At 41.6% G+C, this 27,826-nt stretch overlaps 1 protein-coding gene across 3 annotated transcripts in view; it reads left to right on the top strand.

Annotated features, from left to right (window-relative positions):
* The first annotated feature begins 713 nt into the window (after positions 1-713).
* PRMT2 (protein arginine methyltransferase 2) overlaps positions 714-27,826 on the top strand; it is a 43,274-nt gene continuing 16,161 nt past the window's right edge. The window contains exons 1-4 of one of the 3 annotated variants that reach the window (XM_066259120.1): positions 718-1,736; positions 3,612-3,713; positions 11,376-11,480; positions 12,308-12,490. In XM_066259120.1, coding sequence (XP_066115217.1) covers positions 3,675-3,713; positions 11,376-11,480; positions 12,308-12,490 — 327 coding nt within the window. In that variant the 5' untranslated portion in view covers positions 718-1,736; positions 3,612-3,674. Of the gene's footprint in view, positions 1,737-3,611; positions 3,714-11,375; positions 11,481-12,307; positions 12,491-27,826 lie in introns of all 3 variants that reach the window. The other 2 variants (XM_066259119.1, XM_066259122.1) reach the window with 2 other exon arrangements.

The following is a 27,826-nucleotide window of genomic DNA, read 5'->3' as shown; positions in this document are numbered from 1 at the left end:
AAAATTTTTTTTATTGAGAGGCAGGGAGGCAGGGAGGAAGAGAGACAGACTCCCGGATGTGCCCCCCCCATCTACCCAGCAAACCCACTAGGGGGCAATGCTCTGCCCATCTGGGGCTGCTGCTCTGTTGATCTGATTTGAAACGAGCTATTTCAGTACCTGAAGCAAGGCCATGGAGCCATCCTCAGTAGACGAGGTGGGGGATGGGATATGCTAGAAAAATTCAAGCCATGGCTGTGGGAGAGGAAGAGAGAGAGAGAGAGAGAGAGAGAAGGAAGAGGGCGAGAGGTGGAGAAGCAGATGGCCGCTTCTCCTATGTGCCCTGACTGGAATCGAACCCAGGACTTCCACTTGTCCAGGCCCACTCACTACCGCTGAGCCAACCGGCCAGGACCATATATTGTAGAATCCTTAGTGAATTCTTTTTTCATTCCTCATATTGGTACTTTGTATTCCTGTTCATTTTTTTAAAATTGTGGTAAAATGCCCACAATGTAAAATTTACCACCTTAACCATTTTTAAATGTACAGTTCAGTGTATTAAATACGTTCATATTGTTGTCAGACCTTTGCCAACATCCATCTTCGTCACTCCTGAGCCCTGAGCTCCCCCAGCCCAGAGACCATCACACAGTCACAGACATTAATGTCATCTATTTCCTTTTTAATCCCAAACTTACTTTAGGTGAACAAAAACCCTCAAAAGATAATCACTCCGTTCCCATTTGTCAAGTGAAAAGAATGACAAATGATTCATACTTCACAGGGCAGACAGTGAGGTTAACTGAATTACTACAAGAAAAGCATTATAGCCTGACCGGTGGTGGCACAGTGGATAAAGCAGTCGACCTGGGTGGGACACTGAGGTCACCTGCTTGAGCCCCTGCTCATCAGGCTTGAGTACAGGCTCAGCCGCTTCAGCGTGGGATCATAACATGATCCCATGGGCGCTGACTTGGGCCCAAGGTCGCTGGCTTGAACAAGAGGTCAACTGGCTCTGCTGGAGACCCCAGGACCGCCCCCCCCCAACACAGGATGAGAAGCAATCAATGAACAAAAGTGATGCAATTATGAGTTGATGCTTATCCCCTCCTCTCTCTCTTAAAAAAAAACAAAACAACAACAAAAAAAACAGGCACGAGAACGGTGGTCCTGGCCCCAGAACCTTTGCCCTTTCTGTCACCCATAAATGGGTTTCCATCACCAGGTTAGGATGGTTCGCACGCACTGATCCCCAACTCTCGGTGGGGCTGGCAGCCTCTGCGATTCCGCTCCGCTCAAATATGAGGCTGGGCCGTCGTAACAGCAGGGGCGCAGTGCCGGGTTCGGCCGACCTCGGAAGGCACGACACGTGAAGTGCGACTGCGTGGGGTGCTCAGTCCACGGTAGGGCCTTTTCGCGAAGGTCCTGCGCACGGCGCCTGTGCAGACTGAGGACGATGGTTACACTCCTCTAGATCGCGGGGTGCTCAGGTAATTAACTTACACAGGGTGGGGCCTTCTCCGCTGACGGCTTGCTCGCATTGCGCCTGCGCGGGCCGAGGGCGGTGGCTCTTCTTTTCTGCAACGTGTAGCGCGTACAGAATGCACAAACGCGGGGCGGGACCTTCCTTGGTGACGGCTTGCGCTCATCACGCCTGCGCGGGCTGAGGGCGGTGGCTCCGGTCCTGGTAGGCACCGTGCACCCCTCTGCGCTGGCGGTGTGGACGCCGAACTCAGCGGAGAAACGCGGCTGAGGTACGTTTCCCGTGGACAGCTCGGGCCGCTAACCGCGCGTAGGCAGTACGTGTCAGATGTGAGGTCCCTGCTCGGCGTGTGCGTCAGTGGGCGAACTGAGGCCTCCGCCCCATTCCGAGACCACCAGCACCTAGCCCATCTCTGTGCTTAGCCCTGTGGCGGCTGATCGCGAGCTCGGCGCCCCGCCCCTTCCCTGAGTCGCGCCCACACCGCAGCGCCGTTCTCAAGAGCCATGCCCCTCTCAGTGCCACGCCCACTTTTCCGTCCGCTCCCTTTTTTCAGCCCCGGCTTGCTTGAGCCGACGTCATACTTCTTTCCGGCTTACCTCTTCTCCATCTGCTGCATCTACGCCCCGCCCCCTCCGCTCACTCCCCCACCTTTTGTAACTATCCTCATTAGCCACCTGCCCCTCACGATCTTGGGGACAGTCATCCCAGCTCACGGAGCCTGCGCCCCTTTGCAGTCCTGGTCGTCACCTGCTTCCCGTCCCTTTCTTGCCCCACTTTAGCCCTCCCCATCCATCAACCCGGTCCACCCTGCCCCGGACCCGCCCCACTCATTCCAGTGAGCTTCGCCCCGCCCCATCAGCCGGGCCCCGCCCCATTAGCCGGAACCCGCTCAGGCCCCGCCCTGGCCCTGACCCAGCTCTGACCCACCCTGGTTCCAAAGTAGTATTTCCAAAAAAATGCAGCGTATGTATGTTAGTATTTATAATTATCAATATCACAGAAATAATTATTAGGTACTGATAGGTGAAGCACGCATTTTAAAGAGAATTGAATAAAAAAAACATTAATCTCATAGCATAATAAGCATTATACTATTGCTGAAAAAATAAGAATTGGAAATGAGAAGGAAAAGTCTCTGGAAGATGCAGACCTTGGTCCTTGTGAGTGAAAATACTTTAAAGCCCCAGCTAGGGAAGTTTAATTGGCGTTAAAGCTAACAGGATTCCAAGGTAAGTTTTTTTTTCATTTTTCCGAAGCTGGAAATGGGGAGGCAGTCAGACTCCCGCATGCGCCCTACTGGGATCTCCCCCCCCCCCCCCGCATGCCCACCAGGGGGCGATGCTCTGCCCCTCTGGGGCGTCGCTCTGTTGCGACCAGAGCCATTCTAGCGCCTGAGGCAGAGGCCACAGAGCCATCCCCAGCGCCCGGGCCATCATTGCTCCAATGGAGCCTTGGCTGCAGGAGGGGAAGAGAGAGACAGAGAGGAAGGAGAGAGGGAGGGGTGGAGAAGCAAATGGGCGCCTCTCCTGTGTGCCCTAGCCGGGAATCGAACCCGGGACTCCTGCACGCCGGGCCGATGCTCTACCGCTGAGCCAACTGGCCAGGGGGGTAAGATTTGACAGCAACATGTTTTAAATCAACCCAGTAATCTGTCAGAAATGAACAGGTTCCAGCCAATGAATAAGATTAACACCTTGCATCTGACCTGTGGTGGCGCAATGGATAAAGCCTGGAAATGCTGAGGTCGCTGGTTCAAAACCCTGGGCTTGCGTGGTCAAGGCACATATGGGAGTTGATGCTTCCAGCTCCTCCCCCCTGTCTCTCCTTTCTCTCTCTCTCTCTCTGTCTCTCTCCCTCTCTCTCTCCTCTCTAAAATGAATAAATAAATAATTTAAAAAAACCTCTTAAAAAAAAAAAAGATTAACACCTTGCAGACCAGTGAAGCAAACACACACTTCTTTGAAGTTTATAAATTTTTAATGTTTTCAGTTGTTTTTCTAAAGAATTGCATTTATACATTTACTTCTATTCTTTACACATACACGTTTACTTCCATTTAGTAGAGGACCTTTTCATGGACCATGGAAGCAAAGTGAACTTAATTATTATGCAATGTAATACAGCATTTTCTCATTCTCTTTTAAAGTAGAAATGGAGAGGAAAATGAAACTTTAAAAGTGGCAGCTATGCAGCAGATCCTAAGAGAACTATGGCAACATCAGGTGACTGCCCCGGAAGTGAATCTCAGGTAATTTCAGTTCTAGTCTGTAAGAATCTGTACTTAAAGACCGTGAATATTACAGAGAGCTGAGATTAGCCCAGAGTGATGGCACTTACGTTAGACTTAAGAAGGCAGCCACTATCCCTGGGATGCTTAAATACAAGAAATGGCAATGTTTATAAGGGTTGCAGATGACATTCTGAATTGGGCATTGTATATATTTCCCAGGAATCTAGAGTTATATTTTTGGCACCTGTTCTGGTGAAGCAAATACATTTTCGTAGTTGTTTAAGAATATGCCAGGCAAACCTGACCTGTGGTGGCGCAGTGGATAAAGCATTGGTCTGGAATGCTGAGGTCATTGGTTTGGAACCCTGGGCTTGCCTGGTCAAGGCACATATGGGAATTGATGCTTCCTGCTCTTCCCCCCTTCTCTTGCTCTCCTCTCTCTCTAAAAATGAATAAATAAAATATAAAAAAATAATAAAATAAAAAATAAAGTCTCAGGCATAATATGTTAATAACAAGTTTGATACATTAGAAAAGGTTTGTGTATTCATACTGATTATATATATAGTTTCATTCAAGTTAGCAGTAAAGTCACTTTGAATTTAAAGAAATGTTGATTATGTAAAATTAAGAACCAAATAAATACTCTAATAAATAATATTTTTAAAAGAGGAGAGAGAGGGAAAGGCGGGGGGAGTGGGAAGCATCAACTTGTAGTAGTTGATTCTCTTATATGCCTTGACTGGGCAAGCCTGGGGTTTCGAACCGGTGACCTCAGAATTCCAGCTTGACACTCTATCCACTGAACCACCACAGCTCAGGCTAATAAATAATGTTTTATTTTATTTTTTTGTATTTTTCTTAAGCGAGAAATGGGGAGGCAGAGAGACAGACTCCCGCATGGGCCCGACAGGGATCCACCAGGCAAGCCCACTAGGGGGCGATGGCCTGCTCATCTGGGGTGTTGCTCTGTTGCAACCAGAGCCATTCTAGCGCCTGAGGCAGAGGCCATAGAGCCATCTTCAGTGCCCCGGCCAACTCTGCTCCAATGGAGCCTTGGCTGCAGGAAGGGAAGAGAGAGATAGGAAGGAGAGGGGGAAGGGTGGAGAAGCAGATGGATGCTTTTCCTGTGTGTCTTGACTGGGTATCGAACCCAGGACTTCCACATGCCAGGCTGATGCTCTACCACTGAGCCAATGGGCCAGGGCCAAATAATTTTTTTTTTTTCTCTATTTTTCTGAAGCCGGAAACGGGGAGAGACAGTCAGACAGACTCCCGCATGTGCCCGACCGGGATCCACCAGCACGCCCACCAGGGGCGATGCTCTGCCCCTCCGGGGCGTCGCTCTGTCGTGACCAGAGCCACTCTAGCGCTTGGGGCAGAGGCCAAGGAGCCATCCCCAGCGCCTGGGCCATCTTTGCTCCAATGGAGCCTCGGCTGCAGGAGGGGAAGAGAGAGACAGAGAGGAAGGAGAGGGGGGGGGTGGAGAAGCAGATGGGCGCTTCTCCTGTGTGCCCTGGCCGGGAATCGAACCCGGGACTTCTGCACGCCAGGCTGACGCTCTACCACTGAGCCAACCGGCCAGGGCTAAAAAATTAAATAATTTCGTGTGTGTGATGTCAGCCTTAACATATATTTATTTTGTGTGCTTCCTTTGGCAGCATGTATAATAAACATTTCTTTTTTCCCCCCTTCTAATGATTATTCTAATATCAATTGGGTTTTTATATATAGGAATTTTATTTATAGTAGTTGTCATGTCATTAATCTGTTTCTTAAAATTAATCATAGCCTGGCCTGTGGTGACTCAGTGGATAAAGCAGAGACCTGGAATGCTGAGGTCACTGGTTTGAAACCCTGGCCTTGCCTGGTCAAGGCACATATGGGAGTTGATGTTTCCTGCTCCTCCCCCCTTCTCTCTCTCTCTCTCTCTCTCTCTCTCTCTCAAAAATGAATAAAGTCTTTAAAAAAATTAATCATAAATGTTTTCTGTAGATATCTCAGTTTTTCTTTTGAGAATTATAAAAACTATTGGAACATTTACAGAATAATATTGCAAACATCAAGTACATATTACACAGAAGTGAAATTTTGTTAACATTTTGTCATATTTGCTTTGGAACATACACAATATATAAACAAAATTACAAGTAAAGTTTATTCTCCAAAAAGAGGCTCAATTTTCTTTGTCTCCAGAGGCAAACGCTACTATGAATTATGAATTGATTTTTGTGCTTCACCATTTTTTGTACTTTTTATAATTTATCTAGGCATCTCTAGAATTTACTTAAGTGGCGACATATTCTGTGTGTCATCTGCAGCTTGCCTTTTCCCATAATGTTACTTCGGGGGACTTGTCCTTAATGTGTATGTAAGAGCTAGTTTAATCCTAAAGGATGTCCCTATAGTGTGTTCCTTACAAAAATGTATCACATTCATAAATATGTACATGGGTCTATGTATATTAGGTATGCACTACGTTTTATTCATTTCTTTCTTGTGGGACACTTATGTTTTTCCAGTTTGTTTCTATTTCAAAAAGTGCTGCAGTGAACATCCCTCACATGTTTCCTTGTGCACATGTGCTCTAGGGTAGTAACGCATTGCAGGGTGGAAGGGATTGTATGTTTTCAGTTTTACTAGATAATGATTGTTGTTCTTCCAAGTGGCTTTACCAGTTCACAGATCTGCCAGTAGTCCGCAGTGCCTGCTAACACTTGAGAGCACCAGACTTTAATTTTGGTCAGTCTGATGAGTTAATATGGTACCTTGTTATTTTATTTTTTTGATTACTTTCTAGCTGTATCCCTTAAGTATTACTTAGTGGTGGTTACCCAAGAAATTGCACTATGAGTCATGATTTGACTCCTTATTGAAATATTACTGTCATTTTAGTTAATATTGAAATTTATTTCATAATATTTTTGTTAATCCTAATAATAACACCCTCTATTACAGAAGAGGTGTGTGATATCCACAATTTGTGTTGTATATTTTTCCTCTTGATTAGCCTTTTTAGGGTTTTATAAATTTTATCTTTTCAAAGAACCAGTTTGTCTTTGTTAACTTTCTCTTTGATCATCTATTTATTGATTTCTCCTTTTTATTTTCTGAATTTGGTCTATTCTATTTGGATTTAATTTTCTCTTTTTATAAAATCTTGATATAGAAACTAAGATCACTGATTTAAATCTTTCGTCTCTAATATGTGTCTGAAAGCTATACCTTTTCTTTTACTCTCCGCTTTAGCTGACCAATAATAGAAATATGTTGTATTTCTATTATTGATCAGTTAAAATATTTTATAATATATCACAATGGAAATTAGAAAATTTCTGGGCTATTTAGAATTAATATTATTTTATTTTCAAACAATATTGGGAAGTTTTATTTCTTTTGTTATTTAATTTTGGTTTAATTATATTTGGTCAGAAAATAAAACATACTTTATAAACTTCCATTTTTTGAAGTTTATTCAGGCCTGTTTTATGGCCTAAGTTATATGGGCTTTTTTGGCTAATATACCATGTGTACTTGCAAATAATATATATTCTGCAATTGTTGGGTGTAGTGTTCTACAAATGTCATTAAGGATAAATGGTTATTAGTACTGTTAGAATCTCTTACCCTTTCTGATTTTTTGTTTACTTGTTCTATCAGTTGCTGAGAGAGATGAGCTTTAAAAATGTCTGCCATGATGGTAGATTTGTTTTTTTTTGTTTGTTTTGTTTTTGCTTATATACTTTTGGGTCTATCACTATTTGCTTTATATATATATTTTGAATCTGTTATTTGATTCATACATCTGGGTTAATTTTTGTTTTCTAGATTAATTGGCCCTTTTACTTTTATGAAATTAGTCTTTTACATTTTTTTGTGACAGAGACAGAGAGAGACAAATAGGGACAGACAGATAGGAAGGGAGAGAGGTGAGAAGCATCAATTCTTCGTTGTGGCACCTTAGTTGTTCATTGACTGCTTTCTCATATGTGCCTTCACTGGGGGGCTAGAGCAGACAGAGTGACACCTTGCTCAAGCCAGCAACCGTGGGCTCAAGCTGGTGAGCCTTGCTCAAATCAGATGAGCCCACGCTCAAGCTGATGACCTCAGGGTTTTGAACCTGGGTCTTCCGTGCCCCAGTCCAATGCTCTATCCATTGCGCCACCACCTGGTCAGGCAAAATTTGTCTTTTTCTTAACCTATTCATACTTTTTACCTTGCAGCTACTTTGTCATATTAATATTGCTGTGCCAGCTTTCTTATGGCTAGTGCTTCCGGGGCACACATACAAATATGTACCTATATTTTCAACCTATCTGATTCCTTATATTTAAAGTGTTTGTCTTATAGGGTGCCTATAGTGGTATCTTTTTCTGTCATGTAATTTCTGCCCTTTATTTGAAGTACTTAGTTCATTAACATTTAATATAATGACTAATGTGATTAAATCTACCATCATGCTGTTTTGTTTATGTTTCATTTTTCTTTGTACCTTTCTCCATTCTTGCCTTCTTGTGGATCATAAAATATTTTCTGTAATTTTATGTTGGCTTTCTAGCTGTATCCCTTAAGTATTACTTAGTGGTGGTTACCCAAGAAATTGCACTATGACCCTATTTCAGTCTTTTTTTTTGACTACTTCACAATGTAAGAATCCCTCAAGTTAGTTCCATTTACCAGCTCTCATTTTTTATGCTATTGTTTTAACTATTTTACTTCTACATATATTATAAACCCCACAATAAATTACTGTTGTTTCTTTACACTATCAAAAGTGTTTAAAATAAAGTATAAAAAACAATCTGTTTTCCCACATGTTACCTTCCATGGGGTCTTTACACCTATCACTCTGGGAAAAAATAAAGACAGTGATAATACCTGTTTCTGCTGAGAATTAGGCAGAGGATAATGCATGCATTGCTAGTGACATATGAAGGGTTACACACTTTGGAAAGAATCTGACAAATATTTGAATGAAAATTATACTGCTTTTCAGCCTTGGCAGTCTAACCCATAAAAACAGAATGTCATCACATAAAGATAAGTGTGCACACATGTTTGTGGCAGTGTTGTTTATAGTGATAGACAACTGGACACCAAGAGACAACCAATCAGTCAAGGATGACTGAAGAGCCAGGCAGAATTTCTGCTATATAATATTATATAGCCATTGAAAATTATAAGTTAGAGTTCTAACTGTTGGGCAGTCTTTTTACAAGGTCTTGTTGACCTGGGACACTGAAGTCCCAGGTTTGAATTCCTGAGGTCACCAGCTTGAGTGTGGGATCTTCCACATGATCCCATGGATACTGGCTTGAATTCCAAGGTTGTTGGCTTGAGTCCAAAGTAACTGGCTTGAGCAAGGGGTCACTGGTTCGGCTGGAGGGACCCCCAACCCCGTCAAGGCATGTATAAGAAGCAATCAATGAGCAACTGAAGTGATGCAACTACAAGTTGATGCTTCTCATCTCTCCCTCTCTCTCCCTTCCTGTCTGTCTCTCTCATACACACAAAAAAGGGTCTGTTATGTCCTTTGCAAAAAACTATATCAAAAGAAAAAATAAACCATATGTGTGCACATGCATGTGTATTTTTGTATGACACAAGCATGGAGAAAGTATAGGAGGATATACCCCAGGTGGTTAATAAGGATTAGGGATGGTGGTGAGAGGGTGATCATGTTGCGGGGGGTGGGGGGGGGGAAGCAGGAACATGGGATGGAGAGCAGGCAAAGAAGAAGATCACACTGTGCTACAACTAATGTTACCATAATAGGAAAATGTGCAAGGGATAGAAATAGGCAATTAGCAAAATAAGTACTTAAAAAACATATTTGACCTCACTGATAATCAAAGAAAGGAAGTAACACCGGGATGGATAATTTTCCCCCTCAAATTGGCAGAGATTGAAGTGATGAATACCCATTGTGGATAAGGATGTAGGACAATCTGTGGCTTACTGTCACGTGCTAAGGAACTTCTTTCTGGAGGGCATTTGGTAGTGGTATCGAAAGTCATAAAAGTATATATTGTCTTGATCCATCAATTTCACATTCAGGAATTTATCCTAAGAAAAGGAGAGACAAAATGACTTATGTTTAAGAAAGTTCATCTTTGCCCTGGCCGGTCAACTTGGTTGGTTAGAGCTTTGTCCCAAAGCACAGAGCTTGCCGGTTCTATCCCCCATCAGGGCACATACAAGAACAGATTGATATGCCTGTCTCTCTCCCCTCCTCCTCTCCTGTCTCTCTTTCTAAAATCAGTTAAAAAGTAAGAAAAGAGAACATCTTCACATAATTTATAATAGTAAAAAATGTTAAAACAGTTTAAGCATTCAAAACTAGAAGATTTAGTAAATACATTTCATAGAATAGACTACTATCTGATAGTATATTTAATAATGAAGGAAAGTATTCAGAATTTAGTAAGTGGAAAACGACACGAGGCAGAATTATATGATCCCAGTAAACACCCTATGTACATGAGTTAAATGTACATTTATGAAAAATAAACCTGGGCCCTGGCTGGTTGGCTCAATGGTAGAGTATCAGCCCATGGGTTTGATTCCTGGTCAGAGCACACGTGAGGAACGACCGTCTGCTTCTCCACCCCTCCCCCTTCCTTTTCTATCTTTCTCTTCCCCTTCCTTAGCCATGGCTCTGTTGGGGCAAGTTGGCTGTGGTAGCTGAGGATAATTCCATGGCCTTGTTTTAGGCACTAAAAATAGCTTGGTTGCCTAGCAACAGAGCAACAGCCTCAGATAGGCAGAGCATCCTAGGTAGGGGGTGGATCCTGGTTGGGGCACATGTGGAGTCTGTTTCTCTGCTTCCCCAGTTCTCACTTAAGAAAATAAAAAAAAGTAAAAAAAATAAAAAAGGCCTGAAAGAATATAAATATGTTAACTGTTATTATCTCTGATCAGTGAGGGAGATTATAAATGGTTTTAATTTTCCATCGTGAACTCTTATGCTTTCACGAGAATCGCAAGAATTTCACTAGAATTAAGTTAATATTTAGCAACATTTGTTACAAATGTACATACTGGGAGGGGTTGCTGCGGTGAACTGGAACCATGGTTGGAGGTTGCTGCCTTCAGTGATGTCTTCCAGGAAGTGCCTTCTGATATGAAGTGGGGATGGGCAGCATGTAGACACCCGCGGTGTGGGGCCTGCTTCTGGGTCCTGGCAGTGCTGTCCAGTGAGGCCACATACCTGCTGCCAGGTCACCAGCTCCTTCCTTAGGCCTTCAGCAATGCCCATCCATCTGTTTTCGAGTCTGATGAGGTCCCCAGAGCGTGACACCCAGAGATGGGACTTCTTTCTCCTGGGGCTGGGCATCACTTTCAGGAAGTGCCTTGATCGATCAGGGGTCAGTCACCTCATAGGCACTAAAAGTGCTGCTTTCTTGTTTCTTCCTTTGATGCTCTCTTGAGGTTGCAAATCATTTTGTACTAGAATAAGAAGTAAAGGTGGAGGGCATGTGAGTCTGCTCAGTTCCGCAAGTGAGGATGACCCAATCATATGATGAAAACTTGGTCACTTGAGTCTTTATAAATCCCAATACTCTGGAGTCTGCCCCCCCCCCCCCCCCCCCAGGAAGGAAGGAAGGAAAGAAAAGGAAAAGGGAAAGGAAAAGGAAAGGCCCTGCAGTCATTTCCTTGTTCTGTCTTTGGCTTTGGCAGGAGGGAGAAGAGCCTGTGGCACACTGTGAAGAGCCCCTCGCGGAGTGGGTGCACCCTGAGGAGTTTGTGGCCATTGCAGACTATGCTGCCAGGGATGAGACACAGGTAGCTGTGTGCATCAGGGCCGTGTGTGGTGGATTACAACATGCTCCTTGACAGAATTAGGTGAAATTTTCCAGAAATCATACCAAGTGAAAGAAATATTCAGATGTTGTTTAGAGCCACGTGAGGACTGGGAGTGGCCGATCCTACCCTTTGCAGTCTAACAAATGGTGATCCAAGCCTGGTGTGAAAGGTACCTGGGCAAGGAACCACCTGTTCCAGTTTCTGCTTACCAACCTTGATTAAGAACCTATTCTCATCACTGAAAAATAAGATTATAAAATAAAAAAGTCCTTACTTGTAACAGACATTTCTTAGGATAAGCCTCCAGCACTGAATCAGCTACTCCATTATAGAGTTATAGTGGAGCAACTGTTGAGAAATACTGTCTTAAGCCATTTGAAAATATTTAATCTTTCTTTTAAAAAATATTATTTAAGCTGTGCTTTTCTTTCAGGGGTCCCCAAACTTTTTACACCGGGGGCCAGTTCACTGTCCCTCAGACCATTGGAGGGCCGCCACATACAGTGCTCTCTCACTGACCAGCAATGAAAGAGGTGCCCCTTCTGGAAGTGCGGCGGGAGCCTGGATAAATAGCCTCAGGGGGCTGCATGCGGCCCGCGGACCGTAGTTTGGGGATGCCTGATAGATGTTCCAAAAATCTCTAAATCCTGGTACCATTTTCAAAAATTATCACTTGGTAGAATTACCCATTTTTTTGAAATTGCTATGATTTGGGCCCCAGTGATAGAGAATTTGTCACAGAGCCAGAATTGAAATGACAACTACAGGTTTTCCTTGACTTTTTACTTCTCTCTCTCTGTTTCTAGCTCAGTTTTCTAAGGGGAGAGAAGATTCTCATCCTGAGACAGACGACCACTGACTGGTGGTGGGGCGAGCGTGCCGGCTGCTGTGGGTACATCCCGGCCAACCACCTGGGGAAGGACCTGGACGAGTGGGACCCTGAGGACACCTGGCAAGATGAAGAGTACTTCGGCAGCTATGGAACTCTGGTATTGTGCTTTCTTCCTCTAGTTTTAGGTTCTAACTTTATTTTATAAATAAATTTTTAATAATGTTAATGGGGTGACATCAATAAATCAGGGTACATATATTCAAAGAAAACATGTCCAGGTTATCTTGTCATTCAATTATGTTGCATACCCATCACCTAAAGTAAGATTGTCCTCCATCACCCTCTATCTAGTTTTCATTGTGCCCCTCCCCCTCCCCCTTGCCCTCTACCTCGTTCCCTCCCCCCCCCCATAACCACCACACTAATGTCCATGTCTCTTAGTCTCGTTTTTATGTCCCACCAATGTATGGAATCATGTAGTTCTTAGTTTTTTCTGATTTACTTATTTCACTCCATATAATGTTATCAAGATCCCACCATTTTGTTGTAAATGATCCGATGTCATTATTTCTTATGGCTGAGGAGTATTCCATAGTGTATACGTGCCACATCTTCTTTATCCAGTCTTCTATTGAAGGGTTGTTTCCATGTCCTGGCCACTGTGCACAATGCTGCAATGAACATAGGGCTGCATGTGTCTTTACGTATCAGTGTTTCTGAGTTTTTGGGGTATATACCCAGTAGAGGGATTGCTGGGTCATAAGGTAGTTCTATTTTCAGTTTTTTGAGGAACCACCATACTTTCTTCCATAATGGTTGTACTATACAGTCCCACAACAGTGAATGAGGGTTCCTTTTTCTCCACAGCCTCTCCAACATTTGCTATTACCTGTCTTGTTGATAATAGTTAATCTAACAGGTGTGAGGTGGTATCTCATTGTAGTTTTGATTTGCATTTCTCTAATAACTAATGAAGATGAGCATCTTTTCATATATCTGTTGGCCATTTGTATCTCTTCCTGGGAGAAGTGTCTGTTCATGTCCTCTTCCCATTTTTTTATTGGATTGTTTGTTTGTTTGTGGTTGAGTTTTATGAGTTCTTTGTATATTTTGGATATTAGACCCTTATCTCAACTGTTGTTTGAGAATATCATTTCCCATTTAGTTGGCTGTCTGTTTATTTTGATATCAGTTTCTCTTGCTGAGCAAAAACTTTTTAGTCTGATGTAGTCCCATTTATTTATCTTTGCCTTCACTTCTCTTGCCTTTGAAGTCAAATTCATAAAATAAATGCTCTTTAAAACCCAGGTCCATGAGTTTAGTACCTATGTTTTCTTCTATGTACTGTATTGTTTCAGGTCTTATATTTAGGTCTTTGATCCATTTTGAATTAATTGTAGTACAAGGGGACAAGCTGTAGTCGAGTTTCATTCTTTTTTTTTTTTTTTTAATAAATTTTTATTAATGGTAATGGGATGACATTAATAAATCAGGGTACATATATTCAAAGAAAACATGTCTAGGTTATTTTGTCATCAAATTATGTTGCAAACCCCTCGCCCAAAGTCAGATTGTCCTCCGTCACCCTCTATCTAGTTCTCTGTGCCCCTCCCCCTCCCCCTAACTCTCCCTCCCTCCCTCCCATGTCCTCCCTCCCCCCCCACCCTTGGTAACCACCACACTCTTGTCCATGTCTCTTAGTCTCAATTTTATGTTCCACCAATGTATGGAATCATGTAGTTCTTGTTTTTTTCTGCTTTGCTTATTTCACTCCTTATAATGTTATCAAGATCCCACCATTTTGCTGTAAATGATCTGATGTCATCATTTCTTATGGCTGAGTAGTATTCCATAGTGTATATGTGCCACATCTTCTTTATCCAGTCTTCTATTGAAGGGCTTTTTGGTTGTTTCCATGTCTTGGCCACTGTGAACAGTGCTGCAATGAACATGGGGCTACATGTGTCTTCACGTATCAATGTTTCTGAGGTTTTGGGGTATATACCCAGTAGAGGGATTGCTGGGTCATAAGGTAGTTCTATTTGCAGTTTTTTGAGGAACCACCATACTTTCCTCCATAATGGTTGTACTACTTTACAGTCCCAGCAACAGTGAATGAGGGTTCCTTTTTCTCCACAGCCTCTCCAACATTTGCTATTACCCGTCTTGTTGATAATAGCTAATCTAACAGGGGTGAGGTGGTATATCATTGTAGTTTTGATTTGCATTTCTCTAATAACTAATGAAGCTGAGCATCTTTTCATATATCTGTTGGCCATTTGTATCTCTTCCTGGGAGAAGTGTCTGTTCATGTCCTCTTCCCATTTTTTTATTGGATTGCTTGTTTGTTTGTTGTTGAGTTTTATGAGTTCTTTGTAAATTTTGGATATTAGGCCCTTATCTGAGCTGTCGTTTGAAAATATCAGTTCCCATATAGTTGGTTGTCTGTTTATTTTGATATCAGTTTCTCTTGCTGAGCAAAAACTTTTAATTCTGATGTAGTCCCATTCATTTATCTTTGCCTTCACTTCTCTTGCCATTGGAGTCAAGTTCATAAAATGTTCTTTAAAACCCAGGTCCATGATTTTAGTACCTATGTCTTCTTCTATGTACTTTATTGTTTCAGGTCTTATATTTAGGTCTTTGATCCATTTTGAATTAATTTTAGTACACGGGGACAGGCTGTAGTCGAGTTTCATTCTTTTGCATGTGGCTTTCCAGTTTTCCCAACACCATTTGTTGAAGAGGCTTTCTTTTCTCCATTGTGTGTTGTTGGCCCCTTTATCAAAGATTATTTGACCATATATATGTGGTTTTATTTCTGGGCTTTCTATTCTGTTCCATTGGTCTGAGTGTCTATTTTTCTGCCAATACCATGCTGTTTTAATTATCGTGGCCCTATAATATAGTTTAAAGTCAGGTATTGTAATGCCCCCAGCTTCATTCTTTTTCCTTAGGATTGCTTTGGCTATTCGGGGTTTTTTATAGTTCCATATAAATCTGATGATTTTTTTGTTCCATTTCTGTAAAAAATGTCATCAGAATTATGATGGGAATTGCATTAAATTTATAAATTGCTTTGGGTAATATGGCCATTTTGATTATATTTATTTTTCCTATCCAAGAACAAGGAATATTTTTCCATCTCATTGTATCTTTTTCGATTTCCTTTAACAATGCTTTGTAGTTTTCGTTATATAGGTCCTTTACATTCTTTGTTATGTTTATTCCTAGGTATTTTATTTTTTTTGTTGCAATCGTGAAGGGGATTATTTTTTTGAGTTCGTTTTCTAATATTTCATTGTTGGCATATAGAAAGGCTATGGACTTTTGTAGGTTAATTTTGTATCCTGTGACATTACTGTATTGGTTTATTGTTTCTAATAATCTTTTTGTGGAGTCTTTGGGGTTTTCGATGTATCATCTGCAAAAAGTGATACCTTTACTTCTTCTTTTCTGATATGGATGCTTTTTATTTCTTTCTCTTGTCTGATTGCTCTAGCCAGAACTTCTAGCACCACATTAAATAAGAGTGGAGAGAGTGGACAACCCTGTCTTGTTCCTGATTTAAGGTGGAAAGTCCTCAGTTTTATGCCATTTAATATGATGTTAGCTGATGGTTTATCATGTATGGCCTTTATCATGTTGAGATATTTTCCTTTTATATCCATTTTGTTGAATGTCTTTTTTAAAAATTTTATTTATTTATTTTACAGAGACAGAGAGAGACAGTCAGAGAGAGGGATAGACAGGGACAGACAGACAGGAACGGAGAGAGATGAGAAGCATCAATCATAATTTTCTCGTTGCGTGTTGTGACACCTTAGTTGTGCATTGATTGCTTTCTCACAGGTGCCTTGACTGTGGGCCTTCAGCAGACTGAGTGATCCCTTGCTTGAGCCAGTGACCTTGGGTCCAAGCTGGTGAGCTTTTGCTCAAACCAGATGAGCCCGCGCTCAAGCTGGGGACCTTGGAGTCTCAAACCTGGGTCCTTCCGCATCCCGGTCTGACGCTCTATCCAGTGTGCCACCGCCTAGTCAGGCTGTTGAGTGTCTTAAACATAAAGCTGTGTTGTATTTTATTGAATGCCTTTTCTGTATCTATTGATAAGATCATGTGGTTTTTGTTCTTTGTTTTGTTGATATGGTGTATTATGTTAACCGTTTTACGTATGTTGAACCATCCTTGAGATTCTGGGATGAATCCCACTTGATCATGATGTATTATTTTTTTAATATGTTGTTGTATTCGATTTGCCAGTATTTTCTTTAGTATTTTAGCATCTGTATTCATTAGAGATACTGGTCTTTAGTTTTCTTTTTTTGTGCCGTCCTTGCCTGGTTTCGGTATAAGGGTTATGTTGGCCTCATAAAATGTGTTTGGAAGTATTGCTTCTTCTTCAATTTTTTGGAAGACATTGAGTAGAATAGGAACCAAGTCTTCTTTAAATGTTTGATAGAATTCACTAGTATAACCGTCTGGGCCTGGACTTTTATTTTTGGGGAGGTTTTTAATAGTTTTTTCTATTTCCTCCCTGCTATAATTGGTCTGTTTAGGCTTTCTGCTTCTTCATGACTCAGTCTAGGAAGGTTGTATTGTTCTAGGAATTTATCCATTTCTTCTAGATTGTTGAATTTGGTGGCATATAGCTTTTTGTAGTATTCTACAATAATTCTTTGTATATCTATGATGTGTGTGGTGATTACTCCTCTTTCATTTTGGATTTTGTTTATATGAGCCCTTTCTCTTTTTTCCTTGGTGAGTCTTGCCAAGGGTTTGTCAATTTTGTTGATCTTTTCAAAGAACCAGCTTCTTGTTTTATTAACTCCTTTCTTCGGCTGGTTTCTTTGGCTTTCTTTGTCTTTGTTCTTCTTTTTCTAGTTCCTTAAGGTGTGAATTTAAGTGGTTCACTTGGGCTCTCTCTTGTTTGTTCATATAGGCCTGAAGTGATATGAACTTCCCTCTTATAACTGCTTTTGCTGCATCCCAGAGATTCTGCTATGTCATATTGTCATTTTCATTTGTCTGTATATATCTTTTGATCTCTGCGCTTATTTTTTCTTTGACCCATTCATTTTTTAAAAGTATGTTGTTTAGTTTCCACATTTTTGTGGGATTTTTTTCCCTCTTTTTTGCAGTTGAATTCTACTTTCAAGGCTTTATGATCAGAAAATATGCTTGGTACAATTTCAATTTTTCTGAATTTGCTGATGTTGTTTTTGTGGCCCAACATAGGGTCAATTCTTGAGAATGTTCCATGTACACTAGAGAAAAATGTATACTCTGTCGCTTTGGGATGAAGTGTCCTGTAAATGTCTATCATATCCAGGTTCTCTAGTGTTTCATTTAAGGCCAATATATCTTTATTGATTCTCTGGATGACCGATCTAGAGCCATCAGCAGTGTATTGAGGTCTCCAAGTATGACTGTATTTTTGTCAGTTTTTGTTTTAAGGTCAATAAGTAGCTGTCTTATATATTTTGGTGCTTCTTGGTTTGGTGCATATATATTAAGGATTATTATGTCTTCTTGATTCAGTGTCCCCTTAATCATTATGAAATGACCATTTTTTTCTATGAGTACTTTTTCTGTCTTGTAGTCAGCATTATTAGATATGAGTATTGCTACACCTGCTTTTTGTTGGATGTTATTTGCTTGAAGTATTGTTTTCCAGCCTTTCACTTTGAATTTGTTTTTATCCTTGTTGCTTAGATGTGTTTGTTGTAGGGAGCATACATTTGGATTTTCTTTTTTAATCCATTCTGCTACTCTGTGTCTTTTTATTGATGAGTTTAATCCATTTACATTTAGTGTAATTATTGACACTTGTGGGTTCCCCATTGCCATTTTATAAATTGCTTTCTGTTAGTTTTGTATCTTGTTTGATTCTTCTCTTTTATTTTTTTATCATTTGTTTTTGTTTGTTTGTATTCCTTACTTTGTTGCTACCTTTTTTAAGTCATGTGCTTCTGTGGTTGTTTTTTCAAGGGTGATTACCATTAAATAATGAAAAGGGTACCTACCATATTCATTGTAGTACCCTATTTTATGAGTGTTTCTGCACTTTATTGTCCTTTGCTACTGTTAATCTTCATCCTCTCCTTTTTTTTATGCTTTTGTTGTCACAGTTTAAATTTGGTTTTATTGTGTTCTTGGTGGAGCTTTTACTTGTGGTTTTGTTTTGTTTTGTTCTTTGAATCTGGTTGGAAAACCCCTTTTAGTATTTCCTGGAGTGGGGGTTTTCTGATGATAAATTTCCTCATCTTTTCTGTATTTGTGAATGTTTTTATTTCTCCTTCGTATTTGAAGGAAAGCTTTGATGGGTATAGTATTCTTGGCTGAAAGTTCCTCTCTTTCAGGGCTTTTAAATATTGGGGTCCACTCTCTTCTAGCTTGTAGAGTTTCTGCTGAGAAATCTGATGATAATCTAATAGGCCTTCCTTTATATGTTGTATTCTTCTTTTCCCTGGCTGCCTTGAGAATTTTTTCTTTGTTGTTGTTTTGTGCCATTTTCATTATGATGTGCTTTGAAGTAGGTTTGTTGTGGTTAAGAAAACTCGGTGTTCTGTTTGCTTCTTGAATTTGAGGCTTTAGTTCTTTCCACAGGCTTGGGAAGTTCTCGTCTATTTGTTTGAATATATTCTCCATTCCATTTTCTCTCTCTTCTCCCTGTGATATACCTATTATTCTTATGTTATTCTTTTTGATGGAGTCAGACAATTCCTGTAGGGCTTTCTCATTTTTTAAATTTTTGAGTCTCTCTATTCTTCTCTCTGTTGTGCCTCAAGTTGCTTGTCTTCTATGTCACTAATTCTTCCTTCTATCTGGCCTGTTCTATTAGCTAAGCTTGTTACCTCGTTTTTCAGTTCATGAATTGAGTTTTTCATCTCTGTTTGATTTGTTTTCCTAGTTTCAATTCCCTTGGTAATATATTCTTTGTGTTCGTTGAGTTGTTTTCTGAGCTCCCTAAATTGCCTTTCTGTGTTTTCTTGTATATCTCTGAGTACTTTTAGGGTTTCTATTTTGAATTCTCTGTCATTTAGCTCCAAGGTTTTCAATATATTAAATTGTTTCTTCATAGATTTTTCCACATCTATCTGTGCTACTTCGCTATCTTTTGTATCCATGATATTTGATTTCCTTTTTCTTTTCTTTTTTTCTAGAACCTACGGAAACAGCACTTTTATAAGAATATTACAAAACACAGGCCCTGGCCGGTTGGCTCAGCGGTAGAGCGTTGGCCTGGTGTGTGGGGGACCCGGGTTCGATTCCCGGCCAGGGCACATAGGAGAAGCGCCCATTTGCTTCTCCACCCCCCTCTCCTTCCTCTCTGTCTCTCTCTTCCCCTCCCGCAGCCAAGGCTCCATTGGAACAAAGATGGCCCGGGCGCTGGGGATGGCTCCTTGGCCTCTGCCCCAGGCGCTAGAGTGGCTCTGGTCACGGCAGAGCAACGCCCCGGGGGGGGCAGAGCATCGCCCCCTGGTGGGCAGAACGTCGCCCCTGGTGGGCGTGCCGGGTGGATCCCGGTCAGGCGCATGCGGGAGTCTGTCTGACTGTTTCTCCCCGTTTCCAGCTTCAGAAAAATACAAAAAAAAAAAAAAAAAAAAGAATATTACAAAACACAAAACAAAAAAAAACAACCTAGCAAGTTGTTTTTTTTTTTTGTTTTTTTTTTTCATTTTTCTGAAGCTGGAAACAGGGAGAGACAGACAGACTCCCGCATGCGCCTGACCGGGATCCACCCGGCACGCCCACCAGGGGCGAGGCTCTGCCCACCAGGGGGTGATGCTCTGCCCATCCTGGGCGTCGCCATGTTGCGACCAGAGCCACTCTAGCGCCTGAGGCAGAGGCCACAGAGCCATCCCCAGCGCCCGGGCCATTTTTGCTCCAATGGAGCCTCGGCTGCGGGAGGGGAAGAGAGAGACAGAGAGCAAAGCGCGGCGGAGGGGTGGAGAAGCAAATGGGCGCTTCTCCTGTGTGCCCTGGCTGGGAATCGAACCCGGGTCCTCCGCACGCTAGGCCGACGCTCTACCGCTGAGCCAACCGGCCAGGGCTAACCTAGCAAGTTTTGAAAGGGAAAATCAGAATAGAGGGTACCGCCCACAGCTGGAAGTGGGCCGATTTCCTTTTTCTTAATGGCATCTGATGGTGGTCTTGTTGATAGCACTAATGAGAATTAATAAAGTATATAAAAAAAAAGTAAAAAGAATAAAAAAAAATTTGGAAAAAAAAACACACTAAAAAACCCAATATTAATTTATTATTCCCCCCCCCTTTTCTTTCTTCTCTTCTCCTCCTCTCCCCTCCTCCTTAGGAAAATATCGTGATGAACTTTGAATTGTAGTATGCTAAATGAAACAGAAACTTCCTAGGCCCTGAGTTGGGGGGAAGTATTCAAGGGGCAAAAAAGGAAGTAGGGACCCACAAAATGCAAAAAATGAAAAAATCTGGGTCAAGTATAAAATGATTTGCTTTTAAGTGATGGTCGACTAAGAGATACAATGAGAGGAATAAGAGGGAAACAAGAAGAAGGAAAAAAAAATAACTATTGTATTAAGTGGAGCAAAAACTAAATAGAATAGAGATCCTGGGTTGGGAGGAATGCTAATGAGTTAAAAAGCGAAGTAGCCCTGGCCGGTTGGCTCAGTGGTAGAGCGTCGGCCCGGCGTGCAGGAGTCCCGGGTTTTATTCCCGGCCAGGGCACACAGGAGAAGCGCCCATCTGCTTCTCCACCCCTCCCCCTCTCCTTCCTCTCTGTCTCTCTCTTCCCCTCCTGCAACTAAGGCTCCATTGGAGCAAAGCTGGCCCGGGCACTGAGCATGGTTCCATGGCCTCCATCTCAGGGTCTAGAATGGCTCTGGTTGCAACAGAGCAATGCCCCAGATGGGCAGAGGATTGCCCCCTCTTGGGCATGCCAGGTGGATCCTGGTCGGGCGCATGCGGCAGTCTGTCTGACTGCCTCCCCGTTTCCAGCTTCAGAAAAATACAAAAGAAAAAAAAAGTGAAATAAAAAGCACCCAAAATGCCACAAAAAAAACTTGAGTCCCAAATTAAATAATTTGTTCGTGGTTGAGGATTGAATGAGAGGAAAAGTAAAAGGAGAAAATAAGAAACTAATAAAGAGGGAGAAATAAGAAAAAGGGGAAAAGGAAAAGAAGAAAAAATAAAAAAAAACAGAGAGTTAAGGGTTTTGGAGTGTAGCCCTCATGGAGAGTAAGGAAGAAGAAAAGAAATAAAATGTAACACTTATGGGTAGTGTAGTTCAAGAAGAGGAAAGAATAGGACGGGCAGAGAATAAAAGGACCAAGGTGGAGGAAATAGTAATAATAATAATAAAGGCAAGAAGATGAAAGAAACAAAAAAATAGTGGAACACGTTATAAAGTCTGGATTTTTCTTGATTTTGAGAGGTTAACTTTTTCTTTTTTCTTTCCTCTCCCTCTTCCTGGTCGGTGACTCTGTACCCCGGGTTCTGCCCCTGTGGCACGCTTAGGTAGAGATTTGCAGTTCATGAGACTCTACGGTGATGTCATATATTAGGCTTCAGTCTTGTTGGTAGTCAAGGCTTGTTAGCATTTGCAGGCTCCGACAATGAGAGTCCGTTTTCCCGGAGCCTCTCTCCTAGTCTCTCCTTCCTGAATTAGCAGCCTGATGATCCAGCTATGAGGCTGCCGCTGCCTGTGTCTTCGCCTTCAGTGTGTGGAACTCCCGGATGCTCCAAGGATAGATTTTTCTGTCTCTGGTTGATGAACTTGTTGAAATTTTGGGGAGATTTGTCGGTCACGCTCCTCACGGCGCCATTTCTCTGACGTCACTTGGTTCTAACTTTTCAAAATAATTTCTGGACTTCTACTCATTGTTGAGAGCAGGGCTTCGCAAGCCACACCCTCTGATTCACAGCTACTCAGTTCTGCTAAATTGTGAAAGCAGTCCCCAAAACATGAGGAAGCCAGCATGGCTGTGTTCCAAGAAAAGGTTTTTTTTAAAAAAAATTTATTGATTTTTAAAGAGAGGGACAGAGAGAAAGAAGGGGAAAAGCAGGACGCATGAATCATAGGAGTTGCTTCCCATTTGTACCTTGACCAGACAAGCCCAGGGTTTTGAACTGGTCTCAGTGTATCAGGTTGACATTTTATCCACTGCGCCACCACAGGTCAGGCCATGAAAACTTTGTCTGTGATACTGATATTATAATTTCATATACATGTTTTGTGTCAATATTCTTCTTTTGATTTTTAAAACCATTCAAAAATATAAAGCCGTTCTTAGCTTGCAGGCCATACAAAAGCAGGTGTTTGGCTGGATTGGCCCATGGTTTACAGATATTATCTGAGCAGTGGGATTATGAAGTTAGCTCGGTATTTGTAAAAAAGTAATAAATTTTACTGTAAAAAGAAAATATAAAAAAGATATAAAATGACAGTAATATCTCTAAATAACCAGCTTATTAGTTTCTTTTTCCCAATATGGGTAAAACCTGTAACCCTATGTCCTAGACACCCTGTTTATATTTTCATTGTGACACCTTAGTTCATTGATTGCTTTCTCATATGTGCCTTGACCATGAGGCTACAGCAGACCGAGTAACCCCTTGCTTGAGCCAGCGACCTTGGGTCCAAGCTGGTGAGCTTTGCTCAAACCAGATGAGCCCGCGCTCAAGCTGGCGACTTCGGGGTCTCAAACCTGGGTCCTCCGCATCCCAGTCCGACACTCTATCCACTGCGCCACCGCCTGGTCAGGGGACACCCTGTTTATATTTTAAAAGCAGATAAAAACAGATACTTGCAGAATGAGCTTTGCAAACCTAATGTGAAGTAGAAGAAGCAAGACATCAGAGAATAGCTAATGTTTGATTCAATTATATAAAGTTAAAAGGTATTGTTTATGATGTGTACACAAGTGGCAAAACCCTGAAGAAGATCAGGACCTGGGTCCCCTGACGATTAAGAGGGTGCTTATGGGTGAGAGGGGCCTGTGATCGGCAAAGCCGAGTGGAAAGGTTTGGGGTGCTGGCAGTGTTCTGGTGCTGGTTGCTCTATAACTCCATTTGATAAACTGTACTTTTTTGTAGATATGTCATGTTTCATGATTAAAAATGCTAAAGTAAGTGAAGAACTACTGATGTATATGCAGTGATGCACAACGGCTGTGTATGTGATGGTGGTGTATGTACCACATGACAAGTGTGCAGCAGGGGACTGTGCCATCCAGGCTGTGCCAGTGCACCTGTGATGTGTGCACAAAGGCAGAATCACCTAACGACACATTTGTCAGAAGGGACCCCTGTTGTTAAACCAGACAGGCCTGCACAGTTAGAGCTTTCAGGCTCCTGTGAAAGACAGAATGAAACCCTGAGCCTGTCTCCTCACTCTGCCCAGAGAGTGCTGCTGTTCTCACGACTTTGTTCAGTAGCAGTGTTTATGCTTCTATCAGGGCTGAGCTACATCAGTTTTAGTTTTTTGAATTTCTAGAAAAGGTATATTTTACACATACTGTTTCCCCTTGTTTTCTTGTGGCTGTGTTATTTTGAAAGTCTGTTATTTTCTTTTCTTTTTTTTTTTTCCTGTATTTTTCTGAAGCTGGAAACGGGGAGAGACAGTCAGACAGACTCCCGCATGCACCTGACCGGGATCCACCTGGCACGCCCACCAGGGGGCGATGCTCTGCCCCTCTGGGGCGTCACTCTGTTGCGACCAGAGCCACTCTAGCGCCTGGGGCAGAGGCTGAGGAGCCATCCCCAGCGCCCGGGCCATCTTTGCTCCAGTGGAGCCTTGGCTGTGGGAGGGGAAGAGAGAGACAGAGAGGAAGGAGAGGGGGAAGGGTAGAGAAGCAGATGGGCACTTCTCCTGTGTGCCCTGGCCGGGAATCGAACCCAGGACTTCTGCACACCAGGCCGACGCTCTACCACTGAGCCAACCAGCCAGGGCAAAAGTCTGTTCTTTTCAATAGTTGCAGAGTATTGTGTTGCTTTTAAAAGGACCATGTTGGTAGACTGTGCATATTGAGTAGCTTCTTATCATGTTGAGCAGTACTATAATGGATGTCCTCATACATCAATCCCACTCAACGTTTGCAGTTTCCCTTGGGTAAATTCGTAGGGTGGGTGTATCTGGTTTTTCCTTTGGTGGGTCTTGCCAATTGGCCCTCCCCAAAGACTTGCTGATTGTACACTGACCAATGTGTGTGGGTGCTTATTTCACCACCACAAAGCATCCACAAGAAACTAGGTAAATATGCTATCTTAAAGGTAAAATTCACTATCTCTTGCTTTTAATTTCCATTTCTTTTTAAGATTTTATTCACTTTAGAGAGGGGAGGAGAAAGAGTATATATATATATAGAGAGAGAGAGAGAGAAGGGGAAAGCAACAGGAAGTATCAACTCCCATATGTGCCTTACCAGCCCAGGGTTTTGAACCAGCGACCTCACTGTTCCAGGTCGCTTTATTCACTGTGCCACCACAGGTCAGGCTTAATTTTCATTTTTAAAAGAGAGATTATCTTTTGTACTTTATTGGCCTTTTGTATTCCTTTTTGGAAAAACTTTAATACAGTTCTCATATTTTTCTTTTGATTTATGTTGATTTAAATGTTCAATAAGCAGTTTAGCCTGTGTTTATGACATATATCACACTTATCACTTGCTATCCTTATTTTCCCATGAAATATTTTGTTTATATAGTCTGGTGTTTTGTTTTTTTTTGAGCTTCTGGGTTTTAAAGACCTTCACTGCAAGATTTTAAACATAAATGTATGAAAAGCTTTCTCTTTGAACTTTGGTGATTCCATTTTTTTTACAGTGAAATAGTTAAGTCAATTTGAAATTTACTTGTAAAAAAATAAGATGAAGTTTTGACCTGATTTCCTCACAAACATCCAGCTGTTCTTGCATCAGCTATTGAACCTTCTTGTCTGCTGATGTGGAAATGTACATTTATAATATGTTAAATTTCTAGGACCTGTTTCAGGACTCTGTTCTGTTTCATTGATTTATTTATTCTTTCTATAGATCCAGATGCTTTTAATTATTATTATTTAAAAAAATTATTTATTGATTTTACAAATAGAAGGGAAGAGGGAGAGAGAGAAAGCGAAAGAGATTGTTATATGTGCCCTTACCAGGTATCAAACCCACAACCTTGGCATATTGGGATGATCATACAGGATTGTGTATCTTTCTTGTTATATCTGTTCCTAGATATTTTTTTTTATGTATTATTATTGTAAATGGATGGTTGACGTATTCAGTAAATATCAGTTTCGCTGTTATTTGATAGTATTGTTCAAGTTGATGTCCTTATTGATTTTCTGTCCACTTTTATCAATTACTTAGAGAAGGGTATTGAAGTCTTTGACCATTGTGAATTTGTCTGTTTCTTGTTGCATTTTGTTGGTTTTTGCTTTGTGTATTTTTTGTATGTGTGTGTGTGTGACAGAGACAGAGGGAGAGAGAGACAGACAGAGAGAGGGACAGATAGGAAGGGAGAGAGATGAGAAGCATCAGTTCTTTGTTGTGGCACCTTAATTGTTCATTGATTGCTTTCATTTTTCTTGCTTTTTATATTTTAACATAAGCTTTAATTTTTTTTTTCTTTCAAGATCACAAACCACCAACAGTATGCTTAAAATCTTAATCTAAGAAAATTGAGCCCTGGCCGGTTGGCTCAGCGGTAGAGCGTCGGCCTGGTGTGCGAGGGACCCGGGTTCGATTCCCGGCCAGGGCACATAGGAGAAGCGCCCATTTGCTTCTCCACCCCCACCCCCTCCTTCCTCTCTGTCTCTTTCTTCCCCTCCCACAGCCAAGGCTCCATTGGAGCAAAAGATGGCCTGGGCGCTGGGGATGGCTCCTTGGCCTCTGCCCCAGCCGCTAGAGTGGCTCTGGTCGAGGCAGAGCAACGCCCCGGAGGGGCAGAGCATCGTCCCCTGGTGGGCCTGCCGGGTGGATCCCGGTCGGGCGCATGCGGGAGTCTGTCTGACTGTTTCTCCCCGTTTCCAGCTTCAGAAAAATACCAAAAAAAAAGAAAAAAAGAAAAAAGAAAATTGAATCTAGTATAAAAATCCCAAAATAGTAATTATTTCAAAAATGATGTTAGGTATTTATGTAGCATTTCAGCTTTTAAAGTATCTTTGCATATGTAATCTCTTCTCATATTTTCAGAAACCAAATGAGACTGTTTTATATCCATTGTGCAATGAGAAATCCAAGTTTCATGAAGGTTGATTTTCTTTTCACATGGACATTAAGAACTAGAGCCACAACTTGAATTAAGTCACCTGATTGTCTAGTGCACTTTGATAACCCAGTATGACTTTGACATTAGCCATGAACATATGTAGAAACTTGAATTTTTTATAATTTGATTAGTTGGACAATTTTTATTACTTTTATATAAAACTATATATGAGTTATAGACATTTAAAAATATAAAGGCAAAATGAATTTAGAAAAATTCTCCAGTTACATCACACTCCCCAGCAGATACTTTTTTATCTTTTTTTATTATTATTAATTTTAATGGCGTGACATTGATAAATCAGGGTACATATGTTCAGTGACAACATTTCCAGGTTATTTTGACATTTGACTATGTTGCATACCCATCACCCAAAGTCAAATTATCTTCCGTCACCTTCTATCTGGTTTTATCCCCCCCCCCCCCCCCCCCCCCGGAAACCACCACCCTCATGTCCATGTCCCTGAGTCTCCTTTTTATGTCCCACCTATGTATGGAATCATATAGTTCTTAGTTTTTTCTGATTTACTTATTTCACTCAGTATAATATTATCAAGGTCCATCCATGTTGTTGTAAATGATCCGATGTCATCATTTCTTATGACTGAGTAGTTTTCCATAGTATATATGTAACAAAGCTTTTTAATTCACTTGTCCACTGATGGACACTTGGGCTGTTTCCAGATCTTCGCTATTGTGAACAATGCTGCCATAAAGATGGGGGTGCATTTCTCTTTTTGAAACAGTGCTATGGTGTTCTTGGGGTATATTCCTAAAAGTGGGAGAGCTGGGTCAAAAGGCAGTTCGATTTTTAATTTCTTGAGGAATCTCCATGCTGTTATCCACAGTGGCTACACCAGTCTGCATTCCCACCAGCAGTGCAGGAGGGTTCCCTTTTCTCCACATCCTCACCAGCACTTATTCTGTGTTGTTTTGTTGATGAGCGCCATTCTGACTGGTGTGAGGTGATATCTCATTGTGGTTTTAATTTGCATTTCTCTAATCACTAGTGATGTTGAGCATTTTTCATATGCCTATTGGCCATCTGTATGTCCTCTTTGGAGAATTATCTATTCCATTCTTTTGCCCATTTTTGGATTGGATTGTTTGTCTTCCTGGTGTTGAGTTTTACAAGTTCTTTATAAATTTTGGTTATTAACCCCTTATCTGACGTATTGTCGAATATGTTCTCCCATTGTGTAGTTGGCCTTTTTATTCTGTTCTTATAGTCTTTAGCTGTGCAAAAGCTTTTTAGTTTGAT

The sequence above is a fragment of the Saccopteryx bilineata genome, chromosome 2 (assembly GCF_036850765.1).
Source record: "Saccopteryx bilineata isolate mSacBil1 chromosome 2, mSacBil1_pri_phased_curated, whole genome shotgun sequence".
NCBI classification, from domain to species: Eukaryota; Metazoa; Chordata; class Mammalia; order Chiroptera; family Emballonuridae; genus Saccopteryx; species Saccopteryx bilineata.
This window is presented reverse-complemented; position numbering and strand designations above follow the sequence as displayed.